General features: G+C 51.4%; 1 protein-coding gene across 1 annotated transcript in view; it reads left to right on the forward strand.

Annotated features, from left to right (window-relative positions):
- Positions 1-20031, forward strand: part of Dscaml1 (DS cell adhesion molecule like 1) — a 310097-nt gene that overhangs the window by 245196 nt on the left and 44870 nt on the right. Inside the window, exons 10-12 of the mRNA XM_050156418.1 lie at positions 15756-15955; positions 16373-16469; positions 16577-16705. Coding sequence (XP_050012375.1) covers positions 15756-15955; positions 16373-16469; positions 16577-16705 — 426 coding nt within the window. The remainder of the gene's footprint in view (positions 1-15755; positions 15956-16372; positions 16470-16576; positions 16706-20031) is intronic.

Here is a 20031-nt window from a genome sequence, read left to right on the forward strand (position 1 = left end):
ACCTTCTGAGAGTTCCCTCCATGAGCAACCCTGGGCTTTTATCCAGACGGGGAAGCCCTGCCAGGAGATCGATGCTGAGGGAGCCTCTGCCCGCCCGTCATTGGAATCCCCGTGCTAAGAGCAGCCTCCCTCACACCATCAAAAAGCACTTTGTCCTTAATAAAGCCAGGCAATCAATCTACATCCCTCAGCCAGGGAGAACCACAAGGGGAAGAGAGGCTCCCCTGGACCTGTCCTTGCCAGTCCATCGCTGACAGTCTCCTCGCTCTCCGCAGCACTGGGGTCCACTGTGCCAGTGAGGCTCCCAGTGAGGCTCCCTCTCTGGCACGTGGATTTCCATAGATGCGAGGGGACAGAGCAGCGAAGGGCACAGTGGTTGGAAGGTAGAGAGTGTGGGAGGAGACCTGGATCATGTCAGGCTGGACTTGAGATGAGTCACCTCACTTCTGAGGACAATAATATTTTGTGTTGACTGAACCAGTCCAAAGAAGTGAGGAAGGTTCTGGGGGTATTAGAACGTTATCTCTCTCTCTCTCTTTCTCTCTCTCTCTCTCTCTCACGCACACACACACACACACACACACACACACACACACACACACACAATTTACCAGTGACATGGCTGGAGGAAGCCCAGACACCTTTTAGCCCATTCTAAATGCCCCAGTGTCACCATCATTCTCCGTGACCCACTTGCAGAGGCTGCCACCCCAAGCTCATTTCAAGGCTCACCTTGGTGTCTCCCACTTTTAGTAAATATTTGACTTGATTCAGCTCCATGGTATCAGATGGAAGCATTCAGAGGGCTAGATGACCTCTGTGCACACTGTCCCCAAGCAGAAGAAAGAAAGAAGTGTATCAAAGGGTAAAGCAAATCCTGAGGAGTCCAGAGCAAACTGCACCTTTTGGCTGGGCCTTGATGAGGGGACACTCACGCTACTGACCTGACAGTACTGACAGGTGCTAGGGGCTTCATGACCGGGAGAGTAGACCTCCCTGAGTTCAAATCCCAGCTCTGCTACTTGAGAGCTATAAGGTTGTGGACAGTGACCTCTGTGAGCCTAAGTCCTCCTCCTCTGTAAGCTAACAGTTACAACACAGAAGGCCTCCAACTTCACAATTTTCAGTTTTTACCATGAGGCAAAAAGTAGTATGCAGTCAGTAACGACTATACCCCAAAATCCAAACTTTGCCCCTCTCCCAGACTAATAGTATTAAGGTCTAGTACTCCTTCCCAATGCTAGGCAACAGAAGTTACGGGGACTCCCACTTAGCCACATAGTCATGAAGATAAACAATAGACACGCTTGTCTACTGTGCATCAAGGTAGAAAGCTCGGGGGATAGCTCCTATGCTGTGACATACTGCGTTTTATTCTCCTGCCTTCCCTCACCTCCAGCCTCCACCAGACACACTAGGCAAGTGTACCCAACAGGTTTAAACTCAGGATACTTCCAACCTGCCGTAAGTTCCTCCAGGGGTCACCCTGTTATGAGTTGGGGGACTTGTGTACTTTTTCTCGCTGGTGAGGTTTCAGTGAGACAGAGAGCTCCTGTTCCAGGGGCGGGGGTGGGGTAGATGGCAGGCGTGTAGATAGATGGTGGACTGGTAAGAGGATTTCTACGGAGAACTGGAATATATAATAATGTGAAGCCCACAACCAGGTATCTGTAAACAGACCCTGCTGGTAACACGGCTCGGGCAAGATCAAAGGGCTCAGAACCAGAGAGTCCAGAGAGGCATGACTCTGTCCAAGGCTAGACCCGAGAATCAGAGCTCTGGTGTCCAAAGGTAATAGAAGCGTGTCCCTTGTCTAAGAGAGAGAACCTGATGTCCTTTGTCTTTTTGTCATCCTGGTTCCCATCTGACTGGCCAGTACTCACCTGAGAGTGGGCCTTCTCATGCATGTATGACAACTCATATACCATTTCCCCTGTGAGGCCTCTGTCTTGTCCCTGGGGATTCCATAACACAGTCCAGGTGACACCTGAAACCATCCACCCCAGCCAGAGTGCTTGGGGTTTGGGGCTTGTCCAAGTCCTTGGGCATCCTAGAAGACAACTCCTGAGTTGTCTTTGACCCCCAAGTCTTGGCATGGATTAGCTCTGGAGTCCCTGAGTCCAGTCCCACCCCTTCATCTGTGGCGCTCTTCGATTCTCTCCCCGCATCCTCCTTGGGAGAACTGGCAATGGTTCCTTTCCAAAGATCCTGAGAGAGGGGGTCAGCATCACTGGGTCACACTACTGTGTCCAGAGCTGAGACCATCAGCCACCCCTTCCTTCCTCCGGGTCATGGTTTCCTCACCCATAAAATAAGAATTAACTCAAACTAGAAAAATCCAGCCCTTAGCTGAGCCATGCCAACTCTAGCCCAGCAAGCTATGGTTTCAGCAGCCTGTGGAGTCTTCTCAGAGCGCCAGGCTGCTGCCTCCCAGGACTTGACTGAAGATAGACGTAATTAGCAGAAGAAAATACCACGTCCACAGGGCTACCTTTAATCTCCCTTGAGAGAGAGAGAGAGAGAGAGAGAGAGAGAGAGAGAGAGAGAGAGAGAATGAATATGACCAAAAGGAGGAGGAGGCAATTTCTGCTCCACCTGATATACAGAGTTAAAGAAATCATCTTCAAAGAGAATTAATTCTTCAGTGATAAGCAGGTACAAAGTCAAACTGCTTCGCTGGGGGTGGAGGGGACTAGCTGCGTTTTGATGCCACCATCTCATGGCATGCCCCCACCCAGGACTCTGCTGTCCCCCATCTTTATTAGACAGTTCTCTTCCTGTCCTAGGTTCCCCTGCACCTGTCTAAAAGCCTCCAGTGACGGCCACAGACAAAGCCCATGGCCAATTAAACCCAGAAGGGCTCTTTGTTTGGTTTGAGTTTAGATTTGTTTGTTTAGCAAAATGTCAGGTCAATTAAAATGAGCTCCAAAGGGCCCTCAGCTCCCACACACCTGCATCACAGGAAGGCAGATGGAAGGAACTGGACCCTGAAGGAGGTGGGTGGAGGGAGGGAGCCAGCCTAACCTAAGGAAGCCTTTGAGCTGCAGTGGATCAGCTTCCCTGCATAGCTGACCACTGGCACTGAGATCAGAATGACATAGTCAACTCTATGTTCCCTGATCCAGGAATGTCCCTGTTCAAACCCACCCAATGAGAACAACTCTCATCAGACAGAAAGGTGTCTCCTTAGACCTGGTGATGGAACTACTGCCCCCCCCCCCCGCCACAGGGATAGGAGTCAACGAACCAAAGGAAATGACCATCCAGAGACCATAAACCCCCGTCCTGACCATACTTCTGGTTCAGACTCATAAATGCCTGCCTCCAAGCTGCCCAGGGCTTTTATTTTATTTTTATTTTATATGTATGGATATTTTGCCTGCATGTATGTCTGTGCATCACTTGTGTGCCTGATACCTACAGAGGCCAGAAGAGGATGTTGGATCCACTGGAGTTACAAACAATTGTAAGCCACGATGTGGGTGCCGGGTCCTCAGAAAGATCAGCTAGTGCTCTTAACCCCTGGGCCATCTTTCCAGTCCCCAAATACCTCTTTTTGAAGTCTCTCCTCCCTTGCTTGGACTCTCGACTTGAATGAACCATTTTCAGATCATGTAGATGATGCCAGGACACACAGATTGGAATATCACACAAGTGATGCCCCTTTGGGAACAGTTGGTAAACTGAGGCAAAGATAAGTCTAGCAACAGAGTGGCCCCGCATTCTCTGGTGTATCTCCTGGTGGTGGGGCCTGACTCTCCCCTATCTCTGAGCCGCTTGGGGTCCAGAGCTCATCTGTCCTCCCTGTATTGAATTGAAACCCTGGCACCTAGCACATTCCAGGCGTCTACCCTCTCTGGCATTCTGTGCTGGGAATGGAGGGGCCCCTGCTTGTAAATCTGACCAAGCTAGCATCACTGGTGGCCTCCCAGACTTTTTCCTTGACCCTACGAGCTCCTGAGAAGCTGAAGGGGCAAGGCAAATCCTCTACTGGATCTGTAAGCAGTGGAAAGAAGAGACAGAAAGCTGAGTGGTGGGCAGGATTCAGGGCCACCACCCCCACTTACAAACACAGTTGTATAATTTGAAGGTTGTGATTGACTCTTTCTCCTCTTAGGAAATGGTTAGTGGTCATCCTCGCTACCCAGTCTCAGCCCTATACCAAACCAGCGAGTCTCCTCGGCAGACAAGGGTAGAGGACTTACCCAGTCTCAGCCCTATACCAAACCAGCGAGTCTCCTCGGCAGACAAGGGTAGAGGACTCTCTGAATGCTGGTGGAGAGGGAGGGAGGGATGATTTCCATGGTGATGATTAGCCAGTGGCCTCTCTGGCCTTATTGATTTCCGGACTTCATAGAGTAAGAAGCAACATGGTGTCTCGCGCTTCATCAAGCAGAAGCAAGGACAGGCTGTAACTTCCTTTCACCCCTAGGCCTTCTTCACAGCTGAGCAGGGAGTCAGCAAAGCTCCCGGGAGTCTGGGAAGCCAAAAGAGGCACCCAACGATCAGGAAGGGCCCAGCCAGGACACCTGCCCTGGGTAAACTGAGGCTCGGGGAATCAACACCACTCACTTTCTCTCACCCCCTAAGCATGGTCCTGCCTTTCAGAAGCCATAGCCTGGATGATTCAGGGAGGGTGGGAAATAATAAAATTCTCTCACCCAACAAAATGTAGGACAGCTGTCTGACCTTGTGACACTAATAGGGTCACTGGAACAGGAGCAATCTGTGTCACATCTCCAGACCTAGCCCCCTAGGGGACCTGGTGCAAAGAAGTCTCTGACCCAACCCCACATCTTTCATCTCATAGGAACCCAGGTCTTGTGCAGACAGGGGAGGTTTTGCTGAAAAGAAGAGACGTGGTCAGGTTCCTTCAACTTCTGCTCCCTGTTTATCTCCAGGTGCCTCACCTGGGCCACTCACTCCTCAGAGGTGGGGACAGGTGACATATTTTCACTCCCCTGCCCCAGAAGTTCCTATGACCACACTGAAGAGTTTCCAAATGGGTCCCAGCTCCAAGGGGTCACTCAGGACAGCTCAGATGAGAGCCAGGATCCAGGAATCCTGCATGCGGGTCTCTGTGTGGTAGGTAAGAAGACACAGAAAGGCAGGCAGAGAGATAAGAAACACCTCCAACCTTTGGCCCAGGTAGGGAGCCCAGTCATGACACAAGCCCCTCTGGGTGAATGCACCGTTAGATCAGGCAAGCCACAAGCACATACTTGCTGAGTAGCCCATCATCCAACACGGTGCCAAGGTCTATTTACCGCTTTCTATTGCTAACAATATAACACACAGGCTGGCTAGCTCTTTAAGAAAAAGAGTTTATTTGAGCTCATGAACCTAAAGGCCCAAGACAGGGCGAGGCATGTAAGAAACAGGGAGCTTGTGCAAATGTGTACATGTGTGTGTATCCCTTCACCTGCTTAAAACCCCATCCGAATTCACTCCATAGCCCTGCTTACCCTGGTGGTCTACTCAGGGCAACCTCAGAGCCAGCCTATCAATGCCACAGTCACATCAAGTTCCCACCCTCCTGACACTCACCATAGGAACTTGGTCTCAGCACACGAACCCCAGAGAGACACTGCAGCTGTACCCAAACCTCAGCGATCTTCAAGATGAGAAGGCGAGGCTAAGTCCCCATCCCAGACTCTAGGAATCACAGACTGGTTAAAAAGCAGCTACAAGTCTTTAGACGCGGCACAGGCCTGGGCTACAAAGCTGCAGGCTGTGCCTTCAGTCAGGTCAAAGACTGAAGAGCCCAGAGTGAGCAACAGAGCCAGCCAGGGCTTCCAGGAGGGGCTGTACTGGGTACAACCTCGAGGAGCAAGGAGAGAGGAGGCTTCGGGGAACCTGGCAGCCAGGTAAAGGCACTGCTGTAAGAGTCTGCATGGGAGACAGTGAGGAGAGCACCTGAGCAGAAGATCACAGCCGGGGACCAAGGGGTAGGCATGAGATCCTAGAGGGGAGGAGTGGCATTAGGACCCTGAGCAGGGACTGGAGAGGAAGGAGGATTTCCCTCTGAAGGAACAGTACCAAGCTGTTGTGACCTGGGAGACAGTCAAGAGCTTGAGGCTGAAGAGAAGGGGTGGCAGTGTCACCCACTGAGATGATCCCGATGGAGAGATAGCGTTGGGTGCTATGGCAACGTAGAGGTGACTGGTTAGCCTGGGCTTGCCCACGGGGTGAGATGTCTATGTAGAGCTGGGGTAGCCTTCATGACCCTCAGAAACTTAATTCACTGTGATAGGTTATCTTCTTGACCCAGAAAGCAAGACTTAGGGACCCAGCAAAGAATCCCCCTAAGTCTGCTACTTCCAGAACCCTGCCTCAGTTAACCCTGGCTGCTACAACAAAGTACCACCACCAACCAAGTTCCTCAAAACAGTACAAACTTGCTCCTTCAGAGTTCACAGTCTGACGCAGGACGTCACTAGGCCTGTGCTTGCTTTCCTGAGGCCACCTAAGGAAGCATCTTTGCGGATTATAGCAAATCTTGGGGTCCTTGCTTCAGCTGTGGGAACATTGTCCCAGTTCCTGCCCCTATCGCCATATGGCCTTTCCCTGTGGGGTCCTGTCATCTTCTCTGTGTGTCCTTTCCTAGCGCCACCTCCAGTATGGCCATCAGGAACTTTCTTGGGACTCCACAATCAACCCTCTTGAGCTGAGTATGAGCAGTCTGTTAGCCAACCCACCCTCATAGTCAAGGGCCCCAAGGTCACACCTCCACAGCAGGGGTCAGCAAGCTATGCCTCCAATCTGGCTCAGGTCCAACCTGGCCAGCACCTGCTGTACCAGGCCACACCCATTATTCGTTCCCTATGCGCTGTCTGTGGCCTCTTTGGCACAGCAGTGACCCACAACCACTAACCTCTTGGCCCTTTCCAGAAAAAGCTTGCAACTCCAGCTCTGGGGTCTTCTCAGCACTGACCCAGAACACTTGCTCTTGGTAGCCAAAGAAAAGCGTTCGTGTTTCTAAAAGGATTCTGCCAATTCCAAGCCGTCTTGAACCGCCAACTGCCACCCCCCTGGAGCCTCCTAGGGCCGTGGGGGGAGGGGTTTAATGAGCTAATTCGTGGAAAGCATTAACCACGGTGCGTGCACATAATAAGTATTCAATAAATGTTAGCTATTATTATTACTATCTCTTTTCCAGCACTCTCGGTGGGGAAATGGGCCCCGCCATCCCCCACCCTACTTCTGCTCTTGCACACCTTGGCCAGCGGCCAAGAGAAGAAGTGGCTGCCCCATTTTATAGCTGGACAGAGGAGGGCCTGGTGAGACTGAGGGCGGCAGCTGCACCCTCCATGCATCAGAGAAAGGCCTGCAGTTGGAGGCTACAAGAACCCAGAGTTCAGCACCCTTTTTGCATGTATACACACTCTTCCTGTGAGAGTCCTAATGTCTGCATCCTTAGGCCATGGATAGCTGGAGTCTTGGGGGCCTGCAAGCTCCCCAGGCTCCTTCCTGCCTGTTCACCACGGCCGGGCTGGTTGCTGCCACACAATTTGAACTAATCTCACACTTCAGGTGGAGCTTGCCTAATCAGAGGCGACAAGAAGCCTGAGCGGGTGCAATCAAATTAACAACGCCATGGCCTGGCTCTTTAAGAACTGGAAACAAAGCAGGCAGCAGAAGGCACCACCACCATCCCCCTCCCAGGCTGTCCCAGGGGAAGCTTGCTGAGCTGGGATGCCACTGAGGCTGAGCTGAGTGGCTGGAGTGGAAACTGTTCCCACCTCCCAGCGTGCCAACGATGCCCCTTTGTGGTGGCTTATCTCAGACTGCCAAGCAGGTCCTGTTCTTGTCAGGGAGCTTGTTAACACGGAGGGGGACACAGGCTTTGGAGGGAGGGAGGAGAAAAGACTAGGTTTGAGGAGAAGGAGTCCCCCTCACCTCTCAGGATGCTTGTAATCCTTTGGAAAACAGAAAGCTCTGAGAGCCCCAGAGAGAGAGGAACACGTTCTCCCCTGACAGGGTGGGCATACAGAGCTCTGAGCCTTGCTCCAAGGCACCTGCTGTCTCTGAGAGCTGAGTCCACCTGAGGGCAGAGAGGAGGACTTCTTGGAGCCATTTCATCTCCCTAAGCCGTCCTTTTCCACAGAAGGACCAGGGAGAGATCTGCAGAGACTGTAGTTGCATTCTCAGAAATACTGCAAAAACCAAGGTCCTCCCTTGGTGGCAGTGAGCACTGACTTTGTGGTCACGCTTCCAATTTTGGTGGCTTTGGGGACTTCCTGTCTGAGGCAAGGGAAGAACCAAGAATCCAACCCCATGGTTCTTTACTCTGGTCATGTAAGGACCAACAAGCTGAGAGTGGCCCCACCCTGACCCATTAAGTCACAACCTCTAAGGGTTGGATCTGCACCATGATAGGCTTATTGGTTTTGATTTTGGGGGGTTGTTGTTCAAACAGTGTCTCATGTAGCGCAGACTCACTATTTAACTGAAGATGGCCCTGATCTTCCTGCCTCCTGTACCACTCTGCCCAGTCTATACAGTGCTGAGGATTGAGCCCAGAGCTCTACACATGTGAGGCTCAACTGACTGAGCTACATGCCCTATGATGAGTTATTAAGCTTCATAATAGTTCTCAAGTGTCAACAGGTATGCAAACTTCCTGGACCTTATGCAGAACACCTGTCTGGGAGAGAAGACTTGCATCCTTGCTCCCCAATTCCAAGACTAATTCATTTACCCCAAGTCAGCCTCCACCACAGCCCTGGCATAGTAGTGTCAGGCACCTAGTCTGCCTGTCCCCAACCCTCACCCCCGCCTCTTCCTCTGCCCAGTGTTACAGGGCCAGCAAGTTTCCTGAGATGGACTCTGACCTCCACTTACTGGCTGGGCCACCATAGCCTATTGGTTCCTCTAAACCTCAGTTTCCCCTCCGGTAAGGATTCAGTATCTTCCTTCCCAGTGCCTGGTGCACAGTAAACCCTCAATCAAATCACATTTGGGCACCAAAGAGCCTCCCTGTCAGCCCCTCAGCCTCCAACAACTGGGCCATTGTCATCGGTTTCTTCCCATTCTCCCCGCAGGGCAGCGTTTCTCCACTGGGTATTCATAGCTGAACGTCCCCTCCCCAGTGGCTTGAGGACTGTCAGAAACAGCAGCTGAGCTCCCATCACCAAAGAGAGGGAGGGAGCCAGCCAAGGAGGGAGCCTGCCTCATTGTCCCTGCTCCTGCCTCAGCCCCACCATTTAAGGGCTGGCCTCTGCCCACCCACCCCCACCCCCTGCATATCTCATGCACCTCCTGTTTTCTGCTTTCTGAACTCTTCCCAAAACTCATCCAGGGTGTGTGTGTAGATGCAACCAGGACAGAGACTTCTAGGTTAACACTGCATGAAGAGACATGGTGAACCCTCGGGAGCCTGATCTCCTCTTTGCGGGTCCCCATGATACGACTACATACAGCTCACCTAACTCTCTGAGTTTCCATCCTGGTAGGGGCAATAGATCCTGGTCTGTCCTCCTTTGAAGTAAAGAATGAGGCTCTCATCAAAACATAACGCAATGTTCCGCAAACTGAAGGACTAGACCCATACCGGATTGGGAATTGAGACCTGAGGAAATGGAGGGAGCTGGGAAACGAAGGAAAGTTTAGTCCATAATGCAAAGTTTGAGGACTGTAGACCACTTCCAGCTCCTGGGAGGCAGAAGTAGGCAGATCTCTGCGTGTTTGAGACCAGCCTTACACATACACAGTAAGTTCCAGACAATCAGAGCTACAAAACAGAGAAACCCTGCCTTTAAAAAAAAAATCTACCTCCAAGCCTGAGGTTGGTGGCAAACAAAGTATGTGGTGAGCGACTGTCTCACAGTGTTTTAAGAATCTATCGGCCTCTCAAATCAAATTAAAATGTAAATAGCGATTGATCTGGGCAGAACCTCGGGGGCAACAGGAGCCAGCCTGAGAGTAATTTCACAGACAGACCCGGTAACATCGGATTCCGACAACTGTCCTGTTTCTGAAATTGATTTCCTCTCTCCTGGGCTGGCAGCTCCGGGGAGGGCACTGGATCCCAGGGAGGGATGGCCACTCTCTGCAGTCAGGGTCCCCCTGTTCTAGATCCTTCTCTGCTATCTACTGTACCTGCCATTAAGGCCCCGCAGGACCAGGAAGAGGCCCAGGATTTAGCTCTACAGGCCTGCCTGGGGGTAACTGGAGCTCCATGGCCCATCGAGGCTGCCTGAGGGATGGGGTGGCAGAGGAGGGGGTCACAGAGCACCACAGACATTCCGCTTTATAGATACGTGTCAGGCTGGGGCCTACAGAGACTTCTGCACAGGAATCTTCCCGTCAGACCAAGGAGATAGCATGCAGGAGAGCATGTCCAACTGGGATGCCTTGCAGGAGAAGTGTCTCCATGTGATAGACGTGGAATCAGGGAAGGACCTGGAATCTGCCAAGCTGCTGCTGTGCCCTCTACGGCTGTTTGTCCCATGCTGGACACTCGAGTGTAACTTGACTGCACAGGAATAGGAAGCTTCAAGTGGATGGGCCTGCTGCCCACCAGGAGTCTCTCAGGGTCACCTCCCACCTTTAGGGAACCAGTGTGACGATCCCACAGCTATCATTAGCATATCTGCCCAGGACTCTGTCCTATGCCTTCTGACTGGGTCCCCTAAATCTGGGATCCCTCCCTCGCTCCCCAGGGTCATACACTGAGGCTATACCAGCAAGCGCATAGAGGCCACAATGTTTGGTAGTAACTCAATCCCACTTCTGAAAACCAGAGACCATGGGTAAGAAGTGCAGGCAGACCGATGGTGAGAGGTACCCAGCTCCCGTCAGCACAGTGCAGAGGGTGACTAGGCCCTGCTGGAAGCCTCAGGTTCCCGTCTGAAGAATGGGGCCAATGAGACTCATTTCCTGAGGTCTCATTTCCAGTTGGCACCAGGAGAGCTAACTGAAAATGAAGCAAGGACTCGGTGCATCCAGAGCACTGCAGGTGCCAAGGAGGCCATGGAGCTAGTGAAGAAACAGTGGGCACTGGGCTCACTGCAGGGGATAGTGGCACAGAGTCCCTCTGAGGAGGTCACTTATGAAAAACATACAGAATATGCTGCCACATGGCAAGCTTATCACCACAGAGGGCCACAGATGTGTGTGTGTGTGTGTGTGTGTGTGTGTGTGTGTGTGTGTGTGTGTGTGAAGACAGGCAAGGAGAGCAAATGGGTCAACATTTGCTGACCCCATTCCCTCTATGGTGGGTTTGAGAGGGTTGTTGACTTGTTAAATCTGGCTGTCCATCAGCCCCATAAGCAACAGGAGGACAATGAGGACACCTGACCCTTACAGGATGAGACAGAGCCTGGGGGGGAGAGAACAGAGGTGGAGCTCTCTATTACAGTTTGCTGGCTGGCAAGTAGATTCAGGGCCCAAGAAGGGCTGGAGATTCCTATGTGCCAGAAGACAGTGCCTCAAGTCCCTTCTCCAAACAGTGAGCTGTTTTTCCAGGCTGTCTTCCCCTTTCTCCTGAGCAAAACACAGCCCCAGAGCCCAGAGCTGTGCCTCAATCCAGCCTCACCAACCCTTCTCTGTAACAGCCATAGCTGTCTGCCTAGATCCAGCACAGGGAGCTCACTACTCCCAAGGCAGCCAAGCTACTAAGCTTCTCTCGGGTCAAGCAGGAGGGCTGCCATTCTGTCCTTTCCGGGGTCTCCTCATTCTCTGTGGGTTGCAAATGCCATTTCCAGGGTGAGTGAAGTTGGCCTCAGCCTTATCCCCCACCCCCAGCTCCCACCCCATCAATGCTCTCTGACAGTGAAAACTCAGAACAAGACAGAATTTCATCAGGAACTTGGCACTGTGATTCTCTCTCTTTCTCTCTCTCTCTCCTCTCTCTCTCTCTCTCTCTCTCATCTCTCCTCCTCTAGGTCCTCTTCCTCCTCCACCTTCTCCACATCCTTCTTCTTCTTCATGGCCCTCGCTGTATTACTCAAGCTGTCTCAAACAATACTCCTGCTTCAGCATCACCACCCCAATAGCTGGGATTACAGGTGTACCCCACTGTGCTCAGCTGTCCACCTCTTTTCAGGTACACTGCAGAGTGGCCTTGGACAAATCGCTTCCCTTAACAGCCTAGCTTCTCTGCCTGTATGAGTTGTAATCCTGCAGTTCATTTCACTCAATCTCTCTAGCGCATCAACACGTATCATCAATATAAAAATGTAAGAGAGGTAGTTTGCATTTCTCTTCTTTTTACTTTTCTGAAACCTGGTATCTCTTTTACATTTGTGATGCCTCTCAGTTCTCCCCATCATGTTTCAGATACTCAGCAGTGCCTGTGGCTGGTGGATGCAGACTTAGAGGAGCTGATCTTTATCCGGCCGCTCTGATTCTGTGGAATCGTCTGCCAGAAATGTTTTAAGCGAGGAATTTGGTGCACATGGGTCAAGCTAATGCTTCCCTTAAAGCATGTGTCTTGGGGGCGGGTGTTTAGAGCCTGGTTAGACTGGTACTGTACCAATACATGTACACTCATTATGTCCCCACTATCATGCTGTGGGACACAAGAGAAGTTAAATGTGTTGAAGGCCTAAGAAGCTCATAGTGGCAAGACTAGAGCCTAGGCCTCCTGGCCCTCAAACCCTTCAAACTCCCCTCCTCCTTGCCTTCAATGGCTTCCGTGGGCTAGCAGTAGGGAGAGCCTTGGGGTGTCTTGCCTGGCACTTGTTACTATAAACACATCTAGTCAATGAGAATATAGGAAACCAGCCCTGATATTGTTGCTATGCAGAACTGAGAAGCCAAAGATCTCTGGGGACCCCGCTGCCTCTGGCTACCAACTTGTCGGGCTCTGGGTAACCCTGATTGGAAAGCCAAGTGCCCTGGAGTGGGTGTACAGGCTGTGCACTGCTCAAAGGTGTGCCAACTACAGGGTAGGTGGAGTCTGAAACCAGATCTGTGCTCCACTTGGCAAGGTGCAGGTCCTGGCACGAAGCTGCATCTGGATAGACAGTGACTTTACACAGGATACTGCAGGCCGGTATGGAAGGCAGGGAGTAGATAAGCAAGCTTCTCCGTGTGGCTCAGAGTTGGGGGACTTTCCCAAAGACTCTTCCTCCCCATCGCCTTCCCAGACTTTCACCTGTGCTAAGCCTGACGCTACCCTCATGCTCCCTTTTGTACACACACACATGCACACACACACACACACACACACACACACACACACGATCCCCTCTTTCCCAACTACCGCAGGCCCTAGACCCACCCAGTGGCTCAGATTCAGGCCTTGCTCATTCCCTGCGGGTATTGCAGAAGCAGCTGGGTCTCCCCCACCCCAGCATTCCCACCCTCCTGTAAAACTTGGAGGCATCTGCAGTGCAAGGCTCGACTTGTCGATGTAAAATCTCACTCTATATTCCACCCAGGTTTATACGAGTGAATTATGCAAATCTTTGATGGAAAAATATTCCTGCGCACATCCTTGAGAGTGTAAAACCTTAGTCAATAATTCATACTTGGATGTCTCTGACTGCAGGCTTTTTCTTCATTATAACTTACACCTCGTTATTTGTCTTTCGCATTTTATTGTATATTCTGGTGTAATGTCGTGCATTATAAAGTTTATCTGCTTCATTATTTGATGAGTCGGGACTAGGGAATGTGCTGAGACATTGGTACAGGGGGCCTGGGGCTAGGGCTGCCCCACCTCCACCCCACCTCAGATCCTGCACATGGAGGCCTGAGTGAAAAGAGCTGGCTGTGAGGTGTGACCTCAGGGAGCCTGAGGGAGCAGATGCTGCCCTCCACCTTCCTGAACCTGTTCAGATCATCCCTTCACCCTCAGTTGGTATCTGAGGTTGCATCCCTCCAGGCCCACACTTCCTTTCTCCAAAGGCTCCTTTGGTCGTAAAAACCAGATGTCTCTGGAGACTTTGTTGGAATGATTAGTATCTGGGCTAGTCATTGAAACTGGAAGAAGGGCCATGGCTGGAGAGATAACTCTGTTGGTAAAGTACTTGCTGCACAAGCAAGAGGACCTGAGTTTGATTCACCAGAACCCATTTAAAAAAGTGAGCATGATGGTATGCCTGCCATTGGAGGCAAAAGGGTCCCTACGATTAGCTGGCCAGACCGGCTGGCCCAATCAATGAGCTCCAGGTTCAACACCTGACATCAATCTCTGGCCTCTGCATGGGCACGAGTGCGAGCATACACACATACACACGTACTCACATACACTCACACACATACTCTCAAGTATGCATGCACACACACTCACATACATACACTCACACCCACACACACACTCACACACACAAATACTCATGCATGCACAACATGAAAACAAAACAAGAAATGGACAGCAATCCAGGAGGACACTGGAGGGAGCGGGGGAATAAGAGGAGCCACTGGAAAGGAACAGACTTTGTACCAGGGGACCAAGTTCTGAAACAAGAGAAACCAGGGTCTCTTTATGCACCGTTGCGTGACAAGCCAATAGCCGTCAGTGGCCAGTTTCTCTCTGATTGGCAGAACGCAGTGTGAGCAGGCTCCACATGCTAGGTCTTAGTGAATGTTTGTGGCAAGTGTGTCACGCCTTCCTATACATCCATAGAACACTCCTCAGATGTCTCCTGTGTTCCTGTCGCCCACAAATACATCTGTCTCCCCAGTCCCTTCATCTAGGTCAGAACTGGGTGTGTTGCAGCATTTATACCCAAGGCCTGGCACAGTGCCTCACAATGGTCTGAGAGCCCAGCACATGTTGGTTTGGGTTTCACAGAGGGCAGGAGCCAAGACTTCAGAGACTATGATAACTCCCCTCCCTGTTTCTGGTCAAGACACTCAAGTCCTGAGGAGGCCCTGGTGTTGGTAAGGTTCCTTGCCAGGCAAATGGAGGGGACCTCCTGAGGACCGTTGAGGAATTTGGTTATACCTTGGTAAAGCCATATGGTCAGCAGTTGGAGCAGGATCTGGTAAGCCCTAATAGCATTGCTGAAAGGTCTTTTATAACGTCCCTATCCAGACCTCCTGTGGAACAAGCTAAACACACCTCAGCCACTCTAACAAGCAGAGACCCTGGCCTTAGAGTGTGATCCTGAACCTGAGGATCCAGACATCTACAGAGCTGATTTGAGTGTGGAGAAACCACATCTTTTTTTATGTTAGCCTCTAACTGAGATTTAGTCATTTCCTGTGAACAGAAGCCACAAACCACAGCAGTAACGGTGTGTGTGACTGTCACCCATAGAAATACACAGATATTTTCATGTCATGTCATACTTATTGTAGATCTCTCAAAATAGCATTAGTGCTCATCACCGCCACAAAAGCATGGTAATATAAGACGGTAATTATAAGGCCTGCTGCCAGATCTTATCACATAAAGAATAAGAGCAAAACATATTGATGTGTGATAAACAATATCCAAAGTTTGCTTGTTAGTGTTTTTAATATTTGCACAACTGTGTTTCAATATAACTGGGATTATTTGTAACTATGCTGTGCATATGAAAAGCTGGTGCTTCTAGAAAGGGTCCTGGAAGTGTAAGAGAAGGAGGAAAGTGCCAGGCATGGCAGCAGGGTGCCCTTCCTTAGGAGGAGACCCTCTGAAATCGGGCAGTGAAGAGCGGAGCCTAGCTGGTGGGACATGCAGGGCTGGATTTGTGGCACTGGGGTTTGAGACAGCCGGGCAGGGATGGGACAGCCTGGGGACCAAAGCTTCTGTCACACAGGCACCACCCCCAGGCTGGTCTTGGGGTATTCACAGCCCCTTGCCTCCTCTTTCCCAGTCCCAGCCATGATCACCTCCCACCCCAACACCACCATCGCCATCAAGGGTCATGCCAAGGAGCTGAACTGCACCGCGCGGGGCGAGCGGCCCATCATCATCCGCTGGGAGAAGGGGGACACCGTCATTGACCCAGACCGAGTCATGCGGTATGCCATTGCCACCAAGGACAATGGTGATGAAGTGGTCTCCACGCTTAAGGTGAGTACTCAGTCCTGAGACCAGGGGACCCCATTACACTAGGTAAACGGGGTGATTGAGAGCCCTATACTGTACCTCACAAAGTACCTACCATCCCCACACGTTGCTCCTCTCTACCCGGGAATTTCTACTTCAGAACCTCAGCCTGTCTCCTTTCTGACCACCACAGCCATCGTTGTGTGGGTTTCTCAACCCCTCTTTCTTGCCTGGGCTCCCTGAGCCTCCCCTCTTCTCCTTGGGGACACCCCTACCAAGCTTCTTTCATGACCCTTCCTCCTTGCTTGAGTTCCTCTATATGCCCATCTCAAACCTTCTGGGAAGATAAACCCTTGATAGAGGCCCCCTGAACCACCCTCCCAGCCACCCCCTAGATTGTCCCCCTCTGAATATTTTCTGCTCCTGCTCGTCCTGTCTCAGCTCAAGCCAGCTGACCGTGGGGACTCCGTGTTCTTCAGCTGCCATGCTATCAACTCCTATGGGGAGGACCGGGGCTTGATCCAGCTCACTGTGCAAGGTACATTCTCCTGCCTGCCTGCCCTTCCATCTGCCCTAGGGCTCAGAGGCCCACAGCTAAGCTGCCTGTTACTATCTCACCTTTGCTCCTCTCTCATCATGGCCCAGAGCCCCCTGATCCCCCAGAGCTGGAGATTCGAGAGGTGAAAGCCCGGAGCATGAACCTGCGCTGGACTCAGAGATTTGATGGAAACAGCATCATCACCGGCTTCGATATTGAATACAAGAATAAATCAGGTAGGTGCTGGGACAGGCGATGAGTGTTTGTCTACTGTGACCCCTTGTGGTACACAGCCTGCCTGTGCCTCTCCGATGGGGCAGTACCAACCTAAGGCAGACTCATTGGCACTCTCCGGTGTGCAGAAACTTGTGGCTTCCAAAGGAGGGGAGAGTGGCTAGTCTAAGAAGCTAGGGTACAGACTGAGACATCCTGTTGGACCAAGGTTCTCCAATGTAGGTCTGATTGACAGGTGCTGAGTGCGGGACTGTGGGCTGCCTCTGTGGGGGTGGCATGGCTTTGCAGCATCACCTGGATGGTCTTGGTTTGGAGTTCAGTGAGATTGGGTCACTGAGTCCCTGCTCCCAGAGCCCTCCTCTGCAGCCCACAGGCTCTGTGCTATCGCCACATCACTGTGAGGCACTGCTGGGCAGAGTCAACATCAGGTACCCAGGAGGTGCAAAACCCATGATGGACCCCTTGGCCAAGCAGTGGGAATGGTACAGGAGCGGGGAAAGAAGAGGGAGCAGGAGGATAAACATAGGACTCCAGAGCAGGAGTGAGAAAAAAACCAGACTGCTTTGGCCCTTTTTGCATCTTTGGAATCTGGTACCAAGGGCCTATACTGGTTTCTCTATATCGCTAAAAATAAAAGGTAGGAACAGTCTGGGGACATCAGGCCTTCTCTTCCCTCTTCTGACCTTCTCCTGCCAACCCCAGCTCACCTACTGAATCCTAACTCACCCCTCAGGTTGTACCACCTAGATCCTTCTTGCCCCATGTGACACAATACCTGAACTTGGCTGACCAGCCTTGCCTCCTGATTGGTCAGTCCTCTCCCCCATATTCCTTGCAACACTTGTCACAGGCCTGTTATGATGACGGAGCTGAAGGCGGACACTGGAGTGTATCTCTGATGTGCTCTAGAGTTGCTGCCTACCGAAGGTGTGTCACCTCATCTCCTACACAAGCCTCTACCCAAAGGAGTCCTACCCTTGGAAACTTCCAGTCTAGCTGCAGATAGACACCCAGGGATCACACTGAATGCAAAGTGGGGGCTGCAGCTAGGTCAAGGGTCATCAAAAAAGGCCCCCGCCTGGCCCCTTGTGGATGACTCACTAAGCTAGGTCGAGCGGTCTAAGATAGGACACACTACCTGCAGAGAAGAGAGAAGGGCAGAGCCAGGCAAGCACAGCCCAGGCTTCACGGACCCCAATCACGGGCACTGCACTGTGACTGCGGGTGTGCATTGGAACAAGGAAGGGAGGACAGCCTCCAAGCTCAGCTTCCGCTGGGTAGAACCACTGTGTCTGAGCTCCCAGCACAGCCTCACCATCACAGGGATGGATGCCTGCTAAAACCTGGCATCCAGTACCAGAACAAAGAGATGCTGCCGCTCTGCAGGTGACGACAGTAAAGAGGCAGAGGGGTAAGGAGTCTGAGTCTAGGCCTCGCCTGAAGCTGAGCCCAGGTCCCCAGAAGCATACATCGTCTCCACACATTGATGCCCACTCCATCCCCCAACTGGGCTCACATCTGGGGTGGGTAATGGGTGCCTGGGAGATCTTGTCTCCCCTGTCCTATGTTCCTCGTAACCTGCTCTGCCCTTCTCCCTGACTGCACTCTTGCCTATTCCCTGTTCCCCATACAAACCTCTTTAATGTATGAAAACTCTTCCTGAGGCACTGCTCAGCTGGGGACCAACAAGACCATCACCTGCCTGGGAGAAGAAACAGAAGAGAAGCAACCAAGGAAACGTTCTTAAAATATGTCCGCATCTCCCTCCCTACCCCATCCTATCTGTCTCTCTTACAGGGTGAGGAACTGCATAGCTCAGACCAGGACAGGAGAACCATCAGGTGTAGACTGGACAGGGAGGGAAAGCTGGAGCTGAACTTCACAGGAGTCTTCCCGCAGGGCTTTGCACACTTAATATTCAGAGGCCTGGAGAAGAGGCACCCCAGATAGGCATCAGGCACATCCTGGCATTTGAGAGCAATAGGTCAATGAGGACTTCAGCTTGTCATTGAGACAGACAAAGGGTGTGGGCAAGGCACAGCTTCCCTGCCTCTAAAAGTGGGTGCAGAATAAAGAATGTCTAATGGGGGAAGATTGTGGAGAATTCTAGAAGCAGCTGGCATAAGGCTAGAGGGAGCCCTTGATAAATGTAAGTTCCCCTCCCCCTATAACTCAAACACCTTATGTGGCAGTTTAGAGCCCAATGGGACTTGCAGGCTAAAATATGTGTGTCTGTCAGTCAGCCACATGGACCAAGTGCCAGTCTTTCCCCTGCCCCCAGAATCATGCAAAAGTCATGGAGTAGAAAAAGAGAATGAATGAGGAAGCAGAATGTTGCTTTTGGAGTGGGAATACAAACTGCATGCACATATACACACACGCGCACACACACACACATACACACACACACTTCCAGAATCACTATCCAATCAAATACAATTCACAGTTAACTGTATTACATAAGAATGGAGGACTGTATCCAAGGGAACAGAAGGATGACTCAAAGGAAGAAGGAAGTGGGCATGTTTGTATGTGCATGTGTGCGTGTGTGCATGAGCATGTGCACGCATGCGTGTGTGTGTTGTATCTAACCTCACCTCTTTGCACCTGTGGAATGGGGAGATGACAGTCATTCCTAAATCTGCAGACTTGGAGTGACCAAATAATGAGTTGTATGGCATTTAGCAAGTATTTTTGAGCAACTTTGAGCATCTCCCTTCATTTTTCTTAAAAGGTAGGGTGATATTTGAGACAAGCTCTTTCCTTGAAGTTGGGTTTGCCCAGAACTCTCTGTAGAGCTCAGGCTAGCCTCCAACTTGTTATCCTCCTGCCTTGGCCTCCCAAATGCTAAGGTTATGAGTGTGCACCACCACACATAGCAAACAGATTTCTTGTTTTTGTTTTGTCTTGTTTTGTGTGTTGGGGACCAAACAACCCAGGGTCTCTTGGATGCTAGGCAAAGCTCACGAGCCCTAACCCTTGGATATCCCTTTGCAGAGTAGAGACAGAAATCCTTGATTCTCAGGGAAGTTGTGAGGATGAAGGGAGCATGGTGACATACATAGAAAAGCCTTGTTTCCCCTCCCTCCCTCCTGCTCCTGCCCCAGACCACACCCAAGCTCGATCTCGACCATCTGCTCACCGTGCCCTGCACCTTGGCCAGGTTTTCTGCCACGTTGCTCATCATGCTAATTTTCCAAGGGAAATTACCAAGCCTGCCCTTTCTAAGCCATCATGTTCACGCTGTCTTTTCCCGGCCCCAGGCAGCAGAGTAATAATACATGAACGCTGAATGATAAATAGAGCCGTCCACACAAATCTATCAGAT

This window comes from Alexandromys fortis, unplaced genomic scaffold (genome assembly GCF_014885135.2).
Source record: "Alexandromys fortis isolate MF-2015 unplaced genomic scaffold, M_Fortis_MF-2015_v1.1 scaffold_89, whole genome shotgun sequence".
Lineage (NCBI taxonomy): Eukaryota > Metazoa > Chordata > Mammalia > Rodentia > Cricetidae > Alexandromys > Alexandromys fortis.